Source organism: Urtica dioica, chromosome 2 (genome assembly GCF_054948205.1).
Source record: "Urtica dioica subsp. dioica isolate 48M chromosome 2, U.dioica_male_clone48M_v1_H2, whole genome shotgun sequence".
Classification (NCBI taxonomy): Eukaryota; Viridiplantae; Streptophyta; class Magnoliopsida; order Rosales; family Urticaceae; genus Urtica; species Urtica dioica.
Window position 1 is genome coordinate 54,038,894 of NC_142757.1, and position 15,718 is coordinate 54,054,611.

Sequence of the window (15,718 nt, forward strand, 5' to 3'; positions counted from 1 at the left end):
TTTTCTTCATGCTCATATCCCATATTTATATATAACCATATATTAAATTTGGATATTGATTGGGTAAGAAAATCAAATTAAGGCATAAAAATCCACCACTTATAAAAAACAGGGCAAGTCCAAAACTAAGTGTCCATTTTTTATATTTTATTATTACAATAAACTACGATGCCCTTTTCATGTTGTTCTTGTGCCCCACATTTACATATACATTTAACACTAAAAAAATGAAATTAATTTTACGACAAACCTAGAATGAAGCATAAAATTAGCGGATACCTGCTAAAAAATGAAATTAATTTTACATGTTGTTCTTTTCCATGCTCTTATGATTCTTAAAAAAAACGGTGATTAGCATGAAAACGACAGCAACAAGTTTTAATCGATATGATTCAAAAGACACGACTATAGCATATATAGTAACATTTAAAAGTGGTATGGTAATATATTTTTTCTTCTTCATAAATTAGTTTATGTATCGGATAGCAACTTATTATTATAACATCACAATATTTGTTCCAAAACGGTTTCCATATACCAACTTCCTCGCGATTTACAAAACGATTTCCGGGCACAGTATCCCATGTGTTTAATCGAAATGCATGATTTATATTTTAGTTTCCAGAAATATTAAACATATTTTTTCAGTTTAATACAATTGACATATATCTCCCTTACAAATATGTTATATTACAAATATCACATTTTTCGTTTATTTTTCACAAAAAAAAAATTTTGAACTCCCCAAAATACCCTTAATGAAATAATTTTTTTATTTTCTATTCTATATACAAAAAAATTAAATTAAAAAATTTCTTTATAAAAAGTTAAATGATTTTTTTTATAAAGAAAGATTTTGCTTTTTTTTTAATGAAATAGTAAATAAATATTTATTCTATTAAAGGTATTTTGGGGAGTTCAATTTATTTTTTTGTAAAAAATAAACGAAAAGGGTGATATTTGTAATATAACATTTTTTTTTAGGTATATTTCATTTATATTAAACTGAATGAATATGCCTGATATTTTTAGAATCGAATGGATAAATCTCGCATTTCGATTAAATAATCGGGACTTCGCCAAAAATCATTTTCTCGTCACCGGTCGACTTCATGATCCACTTTATTCCTGAAGAAATTCAACATAAAGTAAAAATTAGCCAAATTACAAGGCACATTTACAATGTACCAACATCAAGGCTCTTGAATATTTTTGCTATTGCTACCAAAGCAGTTATTTCAATTATTTACAGTTTTCCATAATAATATATTTATGAGATTTCCCCATTTAATTCCGTATTTCCACTTGAATCTGGCTATAAATGGCCCACATATGACACGATCAAGCCCATTATGTGTTACAAAGCCCATTTTGTGATACAATTTGTTTATATCTATAAGAAGAAACTGTTATTGCACCGACAATTAGCTAATTTTTATATTTTTTCATAGTTTCTTTTTCTTTCTTTCTTTTTCTTAGTCTTACGTGAAAGCTCATGTATAGTATATTTTATTCTTAAAAAAATATGCGCACCATCATCCATGCATGTTGTCCTTTGTATATGAAGATCTTTTTTCTTTTTATTATTATTATCATTCCCTCTTCTTTCTTCCTTTGCCTTATTTTCCTCTCCCTTTCATGTGTGATCTTTTCACAAACCGAACACGATGTTAGTACATCCTCTTTTCATGGAAATATTAACTAATGTTTTTATTTTTTACTTTTACTTTTTTTTTTTATCCATATAGAATATAAGTAGAGACTAGAGATACATCATATTCATAGCTTATGAGTTATGCCAAGTCAAAGACTGCCAAAGATAGAAAGAACATGCAATCGATTTGCTATTATTACCAAAGCAATTCTTTCAATTATTTATTTCAATATAAATAAGTATTTTCTTTAGTTGCTTTCTCGCGTGCGAATTCTTCAGAATTGGCTGTCAGTAGACTCACCACGTGCATTATATATAAATATATATATATGTATTAGGAAAAATTATAGCAAAATATAACGATGGTACTAGATTTATAGAATATGGTTATTCGATGTTTTTCAGTTTATTTTTGAGTTTTTTTTTTCTTCTCTATTTTATACTAAGTTTCATACATGAAATACGTACACACTAGCTAGAAAAAAAAAATTCATAAGACATTATGATAATTTTTTTTTTAACCGTATAAAGTCTCATTTTTAGTTTAGTTTAGCTTTTAAATGATATAAAACTAAAAAAATGCAATAGAATGTTTGATTAATTCCCTTCCGACAAGGCACACAAAATTATATTGATTTTACAAGCAATAACAAGCACTCATGTGTCAGACTTTTATATTAGATTAGATTTATATTTTTGTTCTCTTTTTTATTTTTCGCTTTCTCTTTAACATATTGATGCCATAGCAATTTCAAGCAGGCTCATATATACATTCATGCCTCTTTCTTGCTTTGCATATATTCTCCGAGCTTTCACTTTCCATTTCGGCTCAAAGCAAAATGGGCCAAAAATAAAATCATGGAAGAAAAGTTATTTCCTTTAAAGCATTCCAATGATTTCCTCTACTATTATGGCTTTAATTTTAATTCATTTTTTCTTTCTTTTGTGGAGTTAATATGATGGGATTTTGAGACCATATTCACGTGAGCACTTTGTCTTGTCTCTCATGTGTGAGAGAACCTACTCATCTCTCTCTCTCTCTCTCTCTCTCTCTCTCTCTCTCTCTCTCTCTCTCTCTCTCAGTGCAATAGAGTTGATGGAAAAATATGACAGAAAAAAAAAATAATAAGTTGCCTTTTTGAGCTTTTCGTTTCTACTAGTGTGTGTGTGTCACATGAGATGAGACGAAACAAAGATGCGAAGTGAAATAAATCTTAAGAAGCTTCATGTGATCAAAAGCAAAGTACAAAGGTTAAGGCCAACTTAGCTAAGGACAACCACCAGATGGTGTTTTTTTTTTAACTGAAGTTCAATTTTTTTTTTTTTTTTTTTAATTATTTCTAGAGTAACGTGAATTCATCTCTTCATTTAGTGAGTGCGGATTAATTTACCAACTAAATTCATCTCTCTTATCTATGATATTTAATAAAATTAATATTGACATAACAAATTAATAAGTTGTTAATATGCAATTGATATGAAATAATATTAAAAAATATAATTTTTTTTTTTGGGTGTAATTCGGTGTTGTAAGTTGGAGATAGAAATATTGTAGTTGCACACCAATTTTTTATGTTATGAGCTGGAAATGATTTCGTACAACTCATTTGTTTATAATTTGTGTCGAGTTTATAATTTCTGAACTGCGCGACCTATATGACCTAATTATTAGTCGGTTCATGTGCTGAAGTAATTTTCGGATCAAATTTTGAAGGAAATCTCAAGTGTATAACTTACAAATTTAGTTCTTAAAATAAATATGACCTCAATAAATTACTATTATGCTTAAACTAAAGTGAAAATTTGGGATTTTTTCAATAAATTGATGAAATTTAGGCAAAACAGCTAAATAATGTCAAACTTATAAAGTTCAAAGCCTAGTAATGCGGCTAGTGCCGGAAAAAAAAATTTAATCCACCGCAATTTTTATATTTTTTTTGGTACGTACTCTCTGTAATTCCATCCCTTTATCATTTTTATCATTATAAGTGTTTCTGAATGACAATATTCAATTCTGATAATTGTATGATTATCTTTAACAAAATCTATTATATATTATCATTCATTTTATTTGCTACTTGGAGAATTAAATAGTAAACGGTTGTGACGAATAAAGTTAGCTAGCTAGCTAGTTAAACAATATATAGGGAAAAGAGCACATATAGGTTTTCTCAACTTAGGCATGTACATATGCAAATTAAATGAACCTTTTGTATTAATATGGTCCCATACCTTGAATTTCATGGGTATGTGATTAAAATAATTGTGTGCACGAATATTTCACAGGCATTAATTAACAGGGTTAATTAATTCTTCAGACGTAGTACTTGTAATATTTATACTTAAAAGAGTATTAACTACCTAAGTTTAATACGTTGCCGTTTTACTATACATCCAATATGCATCTGACTGGTGGTTGAATTAGGTTTACCTAAATAATAGTCTACTCGAAATTTAATATATATTAATTGGTGCATGGTCATTTGTCACTAATTATGTGTATACTTGTCTTTAAATAAAGGAAAGATCGGAAATTAAGGTGTAATAGAACAGCTGAATGTCATTGTCAAATAATTAGAGGCTACTAACTCTAATAAATCCTTTCAAATTTGCTTCTAAGTTTTTTTTTTGTTTTTTGTTTTTGTTTTTTTTTTATATTTCATTATTATATTATACACTAATACATCATCAATATACCATTAACTGAAGTGGGGGGCTCATTAAGCCAAGACGAGCGAGTGTCGTGATATCTTTCGTTGTATCAACTTCTACTCCAAAACTTCGGGTCAATTAGTCAATTTCGAGAAGTCGGTCATTTCATTCTCTCCAAACACGGACCAGTGTCATGCTCAAACCATTACAAAGTTGGGTGTACGGTGAACATCGGGGTTGGAGATTTACTTGGGGCTGACAACACTCTCTCTTAGGTCCAAAATATCTAATTCGGATATCTCTGTACCAAGGCGCTGACACGTATAGGTGCATGGTTGGAGCCAGAAAATGTTCTCGATGGGTGATAGAGAGACGCTTATCAAGTCGATTATTTAAGGTATAAAATACCCTCGGAGGCATGGTCCAATGAAGGTTCGTGATTTTCACCCTTGGAGGCGTAATATTGAAACTAGTATGTATATACACACACACACACACACTTTATATTAGTGGAATCCTAAGTATTGTGAATGTAATTAGCAAAGCAACAACATAATTTTGTGAAACTACAAATTATTTATAGGTCATGATGATCATGACAAAAGTGGATAAAGGGTCCATCTCTTCTATACCCAATTAATAAATTTGGGAATTTAAGAAATTTTCAATTTATTTTTACTTTAATTTTGTAATTTCTGATAAACTTTATATGTTGAAAGGGACCAATAAATACTTGGTAAGTGAATACATATTCAGTAATCTATATGTTATATATATATATATATATATATATATATATATTATCGATGTAATATATTTTCTTTCTAGCGCTTCTCATTTGTTTTACTTCTCTCTGAGTTCTCTGTCAGTTTTGGACCATTCCCTACCTGTCCTCAAATTTATTTCGTTGACTTTTATTTGGGTATATTTCTCACTATACGGGATATCCTTAAGCTTTAGATCTCACATATCTCTTAGTTCAAGTGTACTTACTGAAAACCTAAAAGCATTAATATTAAGGTGCTCTCTTAGTTCACATATCTTCTTCGTGGTCATCGGACCGAGGTTGGTTGGATTTTTCCACCGCCAATCTTTGGGTTTTTGAACGAGCCTATTGTGTGCTCTATTGGTGCTTGTAATTCTTCTCGTTGTCGGAAGTTTGCACATAACGTACTTTTACCGGATCTTAGTGTTAGATTCACTTCGACTTAGGTCTTGGTGTTCCTTGTATTAAGGTGCTTTTCTCCTGTATTGATGGGTTTTTTTTTACCCAATTTTAATGGAAAATCCGTTTATTCAAAAAAAAAAAAAAAAAACATGCTACGGTAGATTGATTTATGAGGGGCGTATATATTAAATAGTAATTTGCATGGTGGCTATTTACATGACTGCATAAGAATGACAATGAAAAACTCATTTTTCTTTTTTTTTTTCTTCTCACAAACCTAGAGTTTCTGCTCTTTGGGATAGTTTGTTTATTCTAGTGATTTTAGTGTTACAGTTAGTGTTAGAATAATTATTATGAATTTTCTTATGAATTGTATGTATATGTTTATAAAACTTGTTTTCTTTGTGGATTACCTCGTTTTTTTTTTTCTTCATCAGAATCATAATTATGTGAGTTTAGCATCTATCCAATATTTTTGTTTTTTCCTTCTTCGTGTGCATAAGAATCTCGTTTGCCAAATTTTAAATTGGAAGATCTCGGGTTTTCTTCCACCCTCGAGCTCTTAAACTCCCGCTACAAATTTCACTGAACCTTTGCCCTAAGGATGTATATTTCCTCGCAACTCTCGAATAGGTTTATTCATGCGCGAAATCTCGATGGTTTTATCGTGACACCTTTTTCGGTTGGGTTAGTCAGTATAAGTTGTGTTAAGATAGTCTTGTGTGAGATTAATAAGCTTAACTTGGTGAGCAAGTTTTTACAAACTTGGGGAGCAAGCAAACTTGATGAGCAAGTAAACTTGATGAGCAAGGATTTTAATGTAGTATTTCATTTCCTATAAATAGCCATAGTTGTATGCATTTCATTTTAACTCAAAAACTTGTATTTGACATATTATCTTCCAAACAAAGAGAAAGAACTTTTCTCCCAATATAGTGTTCTCCTTATTCTCTTTTCAACTCTTTATCATTACTTTGGTAACGATCTTATATTTGGAACCAACATTTGGTATCAGAGCCGATGCCGAAGTACATGGAGTCACCTAGCAAATCCACCGGAGGAGACACAACGACGACGAAGATCGGGAAGGAATGAAACGTGACGCTCAACTATCCGATGCTCACGAAGAGCAACTACTCAGTGTGGGCGTTGAAGATGCGGGTGAATCTGCAGGCGCAAGGCGTTTGGGAGGCCTTAGAAGATGGAGTTGTCGAAGTGCGCAAGGATAGGATGGCTCTCTCCGCCATCTATCAGGGAGTTCCGGAAGATGTCCTTCTCATGATCACCGAGAAGGATTCCGCGAAAAAGGCGTGAGAGACGTTGCGGACGATGCACATGGGCGCAGACCGCGTCAAAGAAGCCAAGGTTCAAACCTTGAAGAGCGAGTTCGAGGTTCTCCGTATGAAGGACGGTGAATCTGTGGACGAGTTTGCCATGAAGCTTACATCCATTGTAACAGGTATCCGCTCGCTAGGTGAACAGGTGGACGAGACCAGCGTGGTCAAGAAGTTCCTAAGAGCGGCACCTCACAGGTACATGCAGATCGTGGCGTCGATCGAGCAGTTCGGTGACCTCAAGACTATGTCAGTCGAGGAGGTTGTCGGTCGTCTAAAAGTCCACGAGGAGAGGCTTCGGGGCTATGGCGACAAGGAAGAGGAAAAGCACCTCCTGCTCACGCATGAAGAATGGATGGCCAAGCAGAAGAAGAACCATGAAGTCGAGTCTTCTTCCAGCTCGTCGAGGCGTGGCGGGTGCGGTGGAGATGGCCGACCACGTGGCAGAGGCCGAGGACGAGGGCGAGGTCGAGACATGCGAGGTCGCGGCAGCAGCGTACCCCGTCAGGAAGGCACCACGACCCGAAGAGACAAGAGCACGGTGAAGTGCTACAATTGTCAGAAGCTCGGGCACTACGCATCAGAGTGCCGTAACAGGAACCACGGCGAGGAAGCGAATCTGATGAGATTCCATGAAGACGAGCAACCCGCACTCATGTTCACCGAGCAGATAGTGAACTTGGAAGTGCGCAGGGACGAACAGGAAACGAGCATCGTAGGCGAGAGAGACGCCAAGCTCGGGCGAGAACCGGTCAGAGAGAAGACCGACCTGGAGGAGCCAGTCGATGTAGAGTCGAGCCCGGAACCCGAGCTGATGATGGCCGATAAAAGGCCCAGCCCAGAGAAGACGGCCACCGAGACGGTGATGCTTGTCGAGGACAAGATTATTGCGAACCTCCTCAGAGACGGAGAAGAGAAAGTCTATACCGACGTTTGGTATTTAGACAATGGTGCGAGCAACCACATGACGGGAGACCGAGCTAAGTTTGAAGAGCTCGATGAAAGGATCACAGGGAACGTGAAGTTTGGCGATGAATCAATCGTCGAAATCAGAGGCAGAGGATCCATCCTGTTCCAGGGCAAAAACGGGGACCAACGCCTACTGACCCAAGTGTACTACATCCCGAAGCTGAAGAGTAACATCATTAGCCTTGGTCAGATGACGGAGGTCGGAAACACAGTGGTGCTAGCCGGCTCGTACTTAAAGATGTGGAACAATAGTGGTGCCATGTTGATGAAGGTGAAGAGAACGCCAAACAGGTTGTACAAGATACTCCTGGAGACAGGCCAACTTGTCTGCTTAATGGCGTCCCTAGCAGACCCGGCTTGGTTGTGACACGCACGACTTGGGCACGTAAACTTCTACGCGCTCAAGATGATGGGAGAAAAAGAGATGGCCTTTGGGGTACCGAAGATCGAACACCCCAACCAGCTGTGTGAATGCTACATGGTCGCGAAGCAGGCAAGAGTGCCTTTTCCGATCAAGGCCAAGTTCCGAGCAGAGCAACCCCTCCAACTGGTGCACGCGGACTTGGGTGGTCCAATTACCCCGGCCACCCTAGCCGGCAACAAGTACTTCTTTTTGCTTGTTGATGATTACAGCCGTTGGATGTGGGTGTATGCGCTCAAGGAGAAGAGTAAAGCCTTTGAAGTCTTTAAAAAGTTCAAGAGACACGGGTTGAAGACCTTGAGAACCGATCGAGGTGGAGAGTTTATGTCCCAGCAGTTTAGAGAATTCTGCGACGAAGAATGAGTCGAACACCACCTAACTGCACCGTACACGCCCCAGCAGAACAGTGTGGTGGAGAGAAGAAATCGGACCGTCATGGACACTGCAAGGAGCTTGATGAAAACTATGCAAGTTCCGGCAAGGTTTTGGGGAGAAGAAGTTAGACACGCGGTCTATCTGCTCAATCGCTTGCCGACGAAGGCACTAGGCGAGCGCACCCTTTACCAAGCATGGAAAGGGAAGAAACCTCATCTGGAGCATTTGAAGGTGTTTGGGTGCACTGCACATGTGAAGACTGTGGGACCACACCTCAAGAAGCTCGATGATCGGAGTCTTCCGATGGTGTACCTTGGCGCCGAAGAAGGGAGCAAGGCGCACAAGTTTTACGACCCCCGACGCGGCAAAGCGCATGTGAGCAGAGACGCCGTGTTCGAAGAGGAGAAGAAATGAGACTGGCGCGACGAGAAGGGAGAGCAAGAACAAAACTCAGTAGAGTTCATCCTCGAAGAGACAGAAGCGGTCGAGCAGGAAGAGGGGGAAAGTCCCAGCCAAGGACCAACAATGTCCAGCTCAACGAAAACTAGTTCCCTTGGAACCAGCTCACCACCAGGCTCGCCCAACCCAGGATCAAGGATGAGCACCCCGATACCAGAGAGTTCTAGCTCAGGAAGAACCATCTCGGGAGACTCGTCAATCAAGGACGGACCAAGAGGGTTCCGTCCTCTATCCGATGTATATGGAGAAGCAAGAGAGCTTGAGTTGAGCCCTGATGAGCTCTTGTTGCTTAGTGAAGAGGAACCAGCTAGCTATCACGAAGCAGCCACTGAGAATGAATGACAGGAAGCAATGGAGAGAGAGCTAGAGTCCATTGAGAAGAATCAGACATGGGAGCTAGTCGACCTTCCAAAAGGTCATAAGTCCATTGGTCTGAAGTGGGTCTACAAACTCAAGGAGGATTCAGAAGGCAATGTCCTCAAGCACAAAGCCAGATTGGTCGCAAAAGGATACGTACAGAAGAAGGGAGTTGGCTTCGAGGAAGTTTTTGCTCCAGTAGCCAGACTTGACACAATCAGGCTGATCCTAGCCCTCGCAGCTCATCGAGGCTGGAAAATCCATCACCTAGACGTCAAATCAGCATTCCTAAATGGTGAATTGGAAGAAGAAGTCTACGTTGGTCAGCCGGAAGGCTTTGTAGATCAGACTGCAGAGCACAAGGTGTACAAGTTGTCAAAGTCCCTCTATGGGTTGAAACAAGCACCACGTGCATGGAACACTCGACTCGACAGGAGTATGAAGAGTCTTGGGTTCAAGAAGTGCTCTCAGGAGCAAGCAGTCTACACGAGGAATAACGGAGATGAGGCCCTCATCGTCGGTGTGTACGTCGACGACCTGATCGTGACTGGATCCAGTGCAGAAGGCATAAACGGATTCAAGGAGCAAATGATGAAAGAGTTCGAGATGAGCGACCTCGGACTACTTTCATACTACCTCGGCATCGAAGTCGATCAAAAGAAGGAATGCATCACGTTGAGACAGACGGCCTATGCAAAGAAGATCTTGAAGCAGTTCGAGATGGCGGATTGCAACCCGAGCAAGTACCCGATGGAAGCAAAGTTACAGCTCGGGAAGGATGAAAAAGGAACACCAGTGGATCCCACAGAGTATAGGCGTGTCATCGGGTGTCTCAGGTACCTAACCCACACCCGACCTGACATCTCATATGCAGTGGGCATGATGAGTCGTCACATGGAGAAGCCTACTAGTCTACACCAGCAGGCAGTGAAGCACATCCTTCGTTACGTGAAGGGAACGACGAGCTACGGGATCCAATATGGAAGAGGAAGTGAAGCTGAAGAACTGGTTGGTTTTACCGACAGTGATCTAGCCGGTGATGTCGATGGCAGAAAAAGTACCGGAGGGATGGCATACTATCTCAACGGGAATCTGATCACCTGGCAATCTCAGAAGCAGCGAACTGTGGCTCTATCTTCCTGTGAGGCTGAGTTTATGGCAGCAACTGCAGCAGCATGTCAAGCGTTGTGGCTGAGAAGTTTATTGAGTGAAGTGACTGGAGCCGAGCAAAAACCAGTGACTCTCTACGTGGATAGCAAGTCCGCAATCGCATTGATGAAAAACCCGGTGTTTCATGGACGCAGTAAGCACATTGACACCTGCTTTCACTTTATTCGCGAGTGTGTGGAGAAGCGAGAGATCATCGTGGAATTTGTCAGCACCAGAGAGCAACGTGCGGACATACTTACCAAGGCTCTGGCGAGAGTTAAATTCGCAGAGATGAGAGAGCTGCTCGGCGTGAAGAACCTCGAACCAAGTCAAGCTTAAGGGGGAGAATGTAAGATTAATAAGCTTAACTTGGTGAGCAAGTCTTTACAAACTTGGGGAGCAAGCAAACTTGATGAGCAAGTAAACTTGATGAACAAGGATACTTGATGAGCAAGGATTTTAATGTAGTATTTCATTTCCTATAAATAGCCATAGTTGTATGCATTTCATTTTAACTCAAAAACTTGTATTTGACATATTATCTTCCAAACAAAGAGAAAGAACTTTTCTCCCAATATAGTGTTCTCATATTATTCTCTTTTCAACTCTTTATCATTACTTTGGTAACGATCTTATATTTGGAACCAAAACGCTTTTTTCTTTGTATTTTTTGCTTTTTAGTAACTTTAATAAATATCTCTCTATATATCATATTTCTCTCTCTCATATTGTCTTTAGTAGCTTTAGTGAGAATATATATAGTGAGCAATTTACATCATATTGCTTCAAAGGGTACGATTAAATCATATTGTGCTTATGCGTAGAAATCTCAGACATGTTTCTATTTGAAGGAGTACAAACAGCTGGGTACGTAACACATATTTAGTTTATTCTCATTTTTATTTACGGGTGAAAATGAATTTCAATACATTGAAATAAATAAGTGAAACATAACACATGAGCGTGGAAGATAAGAAGGTGACACAATGTCCCTTTTGCATTGAAACTCTACCCATTAGATGATAGTGTAATATGGAACACTATATACATATATATATATATATATATATATATATATATCACACCTCACTGTTATAGTGTTTTATTTATTTATTATTTTGATGAGTCAATAAATTGCCACACCAATAGTATATACATAGGGCATTAAGCAAATGCACGAGATCTGTTTGTCAAAATTGCACTAGCAATTTTGGGGGGTCCAATATTTTTAGCAGCTTATCTTCAAATACTACTGTATCATTTTAGTACTCTGTATAAACGACAATCTTAGAAATTTCTCTCCCCACAAATTGAATGACAAAGGGCAAAAAGTGCAATCATGTAGGTGATTGAAATAGTGTCATAATTATTGATCAATTCCACTGGTACCAATTCTAAAGTTTGTCAACCTTATCGTCGAATACCATGCTAAAAAACAAATGCATACATGTTGAGAATGTATATTACTTTCACAATAAATAGTATATGTTAAAAAAATATATATGATATAAGAATGCTGAACTGTATTGAGAAAAAAAAGAAGAAGATTTTTAGTGGAATTTAGTGCAACTAGCGTTGACTAGAAGACGAACATATGGTAAAATATTATTGATATTTTTACGACATCTTATATTATTTGGGTTTGTGGACTTATTAGACTACAAATAAGATTTCTGATTCTTATAGTTAGTCATCCACTTTCGTTATATTTTAATATGTTATTGTACTTCAATTTTTAAAGGAGTTTGTGGAATATTTTAGTTGCTCTTCATCACTACACTTTGAAGGTACCGTGGACTAAAAGCGATTTTCCCGTTCTTTCACAAGTGATCTGTCGAAATTGGCTATGAGGCTCACAAAGATGACGGGGTTTCAAAGTTACAATATCTATGTTCAAGTGTTTAATTGTATATAACTCGTTTTTATTGACCCGACTTTGTTTTATTGCACAACTAACACGAAATAATCAAATTAATGAGCAAACACTCTTTAACCTAGTTTGACAATACGCTTACATATATAGTCTCGGAGATCAAATTCACTAAAATTGAGAAAACCTTCTAAATCGATATTAAACCTCCAAGTGTTTCTCGTTTACTCTCACAACAAGTACGAGAAAAAAAAGTAACAAAAACCATTAAAGATAAATGTATATACAAATTAGTCGTGCAATAATCTGATGGGAGAGCTAGGGTGGCAATTGGACTTCAAGAAAGGCCAAAGCATGACAATTAACCATATGTTCATCATTGATGATTACCAATATATTAGAGGCAATTATATCCTTAATTAAATAAAAAAAATATATTAAAAAAAGAAAAGAAAATTATGTTGCTAGATATTGTGGGATTTGCATCACTACTATATATATCATGTTGCCAAACTAGACCTTTTCTTTTTTCCGTTATTCTCTCTCTCTTTTCCTTAGTGCCAACACACGTAAGCATTTTCTTTAATTGAACTCACGACTCACGAGTACTTATTATATATCTATAGATATAATTCATCTTATATTAGGAGATATAGTAACCTATGCTCAACCTCACGCCAAAGATATGATCCAACTTTAAAGCCAAGTAATAAATAGTTAGACACGTAGACATACACATGCATACATGATACATAGATACACACATACAACACAAGCTCTGAAAGCAACAACCATTGTGCGAGTCTTTATTTCATATATATGAATATTAGCTTTCACCAATTGCTAGCCATGACCACCACTAAAAGTAGTACATACCCAACACCACAATCTTTATATACATATATATATATATATATATATATATATATATATATATATATATATATAACGTTAGTATATACAGATCATGAACCATGCTTTTATTTTTGGGTTGTTGTGATGTGAAGCATTGGTATTCCAACGCACATTCTATTTAAATGGGTTTTAGTTGAATTAGCTACTTTGACCCCTTGTTTTTGTAATTTTACATCAAAAGAGCATGGTTGTTTATTAATTTCATATGTAAATACTTACATACATTATTGAGGCGGCTATATATTAATTTTTATTAGCTTTCCAACTTTATGAGAATGTATAGATTCTTTTTCAATATAGTTGGTGTTCTATAGTTGTTTGTTGATCATATGTATATGTAAGTATTCATATACACATGTAAGGACAAGCTATATGGATATACCTTGAAAGATATGTGGTTTGATTTGATCCTTTTGAATTATTTATTATTAATTTTCCCAGCTAAGCTACAATACCAAACGGCAGTTAAGATCAATATATTTTTTTTATAGGACTATACAATTTTAGAAAAAAAAAAACAGTATAATACATTGCATATATTAACTATATGGAATATCTTAATCTGATTATCCTCTAGCCACTAAAGTACATACGAATAATAATCAGTTTGGAACTCGTTGTCACCATGTGTTAGACTATTTTTGTTATGAAAAAACTGTTGTTTTTTGTGATGTTGGAAACATTCTCCTAAAATATGAAGTGTTTGTTTTACACGTCAGTACAACGACGTGAATTTCTGCTGGGCTTTTTGTCTGATTCGCTTCTATCTTCTTTTTACGATTGTCTAATGAGAGTTCTCCAAGTGCATTGGGAAACCTTAGCCAAGGACACTACGCTGGTTTATGTCATATATAAGGGTCGCTTTCCCTCTTTGATAGGGTTACACATCTAGGTATTTTTGTTGCAGTCATCTTCGTCAAAATACCATGTTCTAGATGTAGTTTATACTCTTTGTTGTTGACAGCCATTGTTAGAGCTTCGTCACAAAGTTGTTTGTGTGTTGATTCAGATTACTGTAAACACGTATTGTTATAAACATTGTTGAAGCACTGAGAGAGTGTGTATGGAAAGTGATGAGAGTTCAAACACAGGGAGAATCTGGGTTAGAAACTCTAGGGTAGTTTGAAGTTTATAGAAATCTGAAAGGTGATGATCCATGGTTGTCCGACATTGTACTTACTCTACTATCTAGTGAAGTTTTTCTTTCCACCGAGCGTATCATCCCTCCATATGTAAGCGCGATTGACCGAACTGAGTTTCCAATTTTTATGTTTCTTTACTTTCAGTTTATGTGCTTATGATACTTAGTTAAACTGATAAATTATTTCATAACGTTTTAAAACATCTTTAGAATTATCACAACAACAAGTTATAAATCTACTTTTTCAGAAATAATAACAAACTCAAGAAGTTAAGAAAACAAATGGACATGAAAGCTATGAGAGTTGTAGTGAATTATTAATGCATACACATATGCATATATTCAACATCTAAAATCTTGCATGCATATATATATATATGTATATATATATATATATATATATATATATATATCCACTTCAATGAATTAATTACTAAATGTGACATTAATTGCTTTAATAGCAACCACGTGATGATCAGGCATTTTTTTTTTCTTTTGAAGATACATGATTTCTTTCCCAAGAATACCATTCAAAGACCACAACATGCACTAGAATATAGTATTTTTGTTTCATTATTAATTAGTGCAATGACTTATGACAATCCCAAAGCATATTATTATGCATTATAATGTAGTTTGGCTTAACATTATGGTTTTGATTCCATTGAACGTTGTGAACTTGTGATACAACAAAGAAAGAAATCACATTGGTGAGTATTGAGAATTTGACTTTTGACTACAAAATGCCAAGCAAATAGTACCTTCAAAACCCTTGTGCCAAGTGACAACCAACCATTTCCTTTCACCAAAGTGTCTTTGGAATCATATATTTACTGGAAAAGAAAAAAGAAAAAAAGAAAAAAAAGTGAGCTTGGAATTACTTGTTTGGTACTCTACGGACTCTCTACCAAAAGCCCTGCACAGTTCGGTCCCCAATGTACCAACTTATTTAATATATAGTCTCTATCATCTACTAGTTTTTTTTTTTTTTTTTTTTTTTTTTTTTTTTCAGGTCAAATGGATTAAATAATTTGTTCCAGGGGATAAAATAATGGCTTAATGATATCTTACTAAACTTCCCTAGAATCATTGTGAAGATTTCTCTTATATAACTACACCCACCCCAAGATTCTGTATGAATTACAGCATGATCAAGATTTAGCATTGGATTATGAATTCTTTTGCATGATTGAGCATGTAAAAAAACAAGGATGAAAATGTTCATTCACTAAACGTGATTTATATCTTTGTTAT

At 36.3% G+C, this 15,718-nt stretch overlaps 1 protein-coding gene across 1 annotated transcript; it reads left to right on the top strand.

Annotated features, from left to right (window-relative positions):
* Positions 1–6,809: 6,809 nt before the first annotated feature.
* LOC149405712 (uncharacterized) lies at positions 6,810–8,144 on the top strand. The gene has a single exon (XM_089607865.1). It carries the CDS (start codon positions 6,810–6,812, stop codon positions 8,142–8,144), a length of 1,335 nt encoding a protein of 444 aa, XP_089463991.1.
* Positions 8,145–15,718: the final 7,574 nt, after the last annotated feature.

Coding starts and splice junctions, on each gene's coding strand:
- LOC149405712 (XM_089607865.1), top strand. CDS start 6,810: ATGGGCGCAGACCGCGTCAAAGAAGCCAAGGTTCAAACCTTGAAGAGC.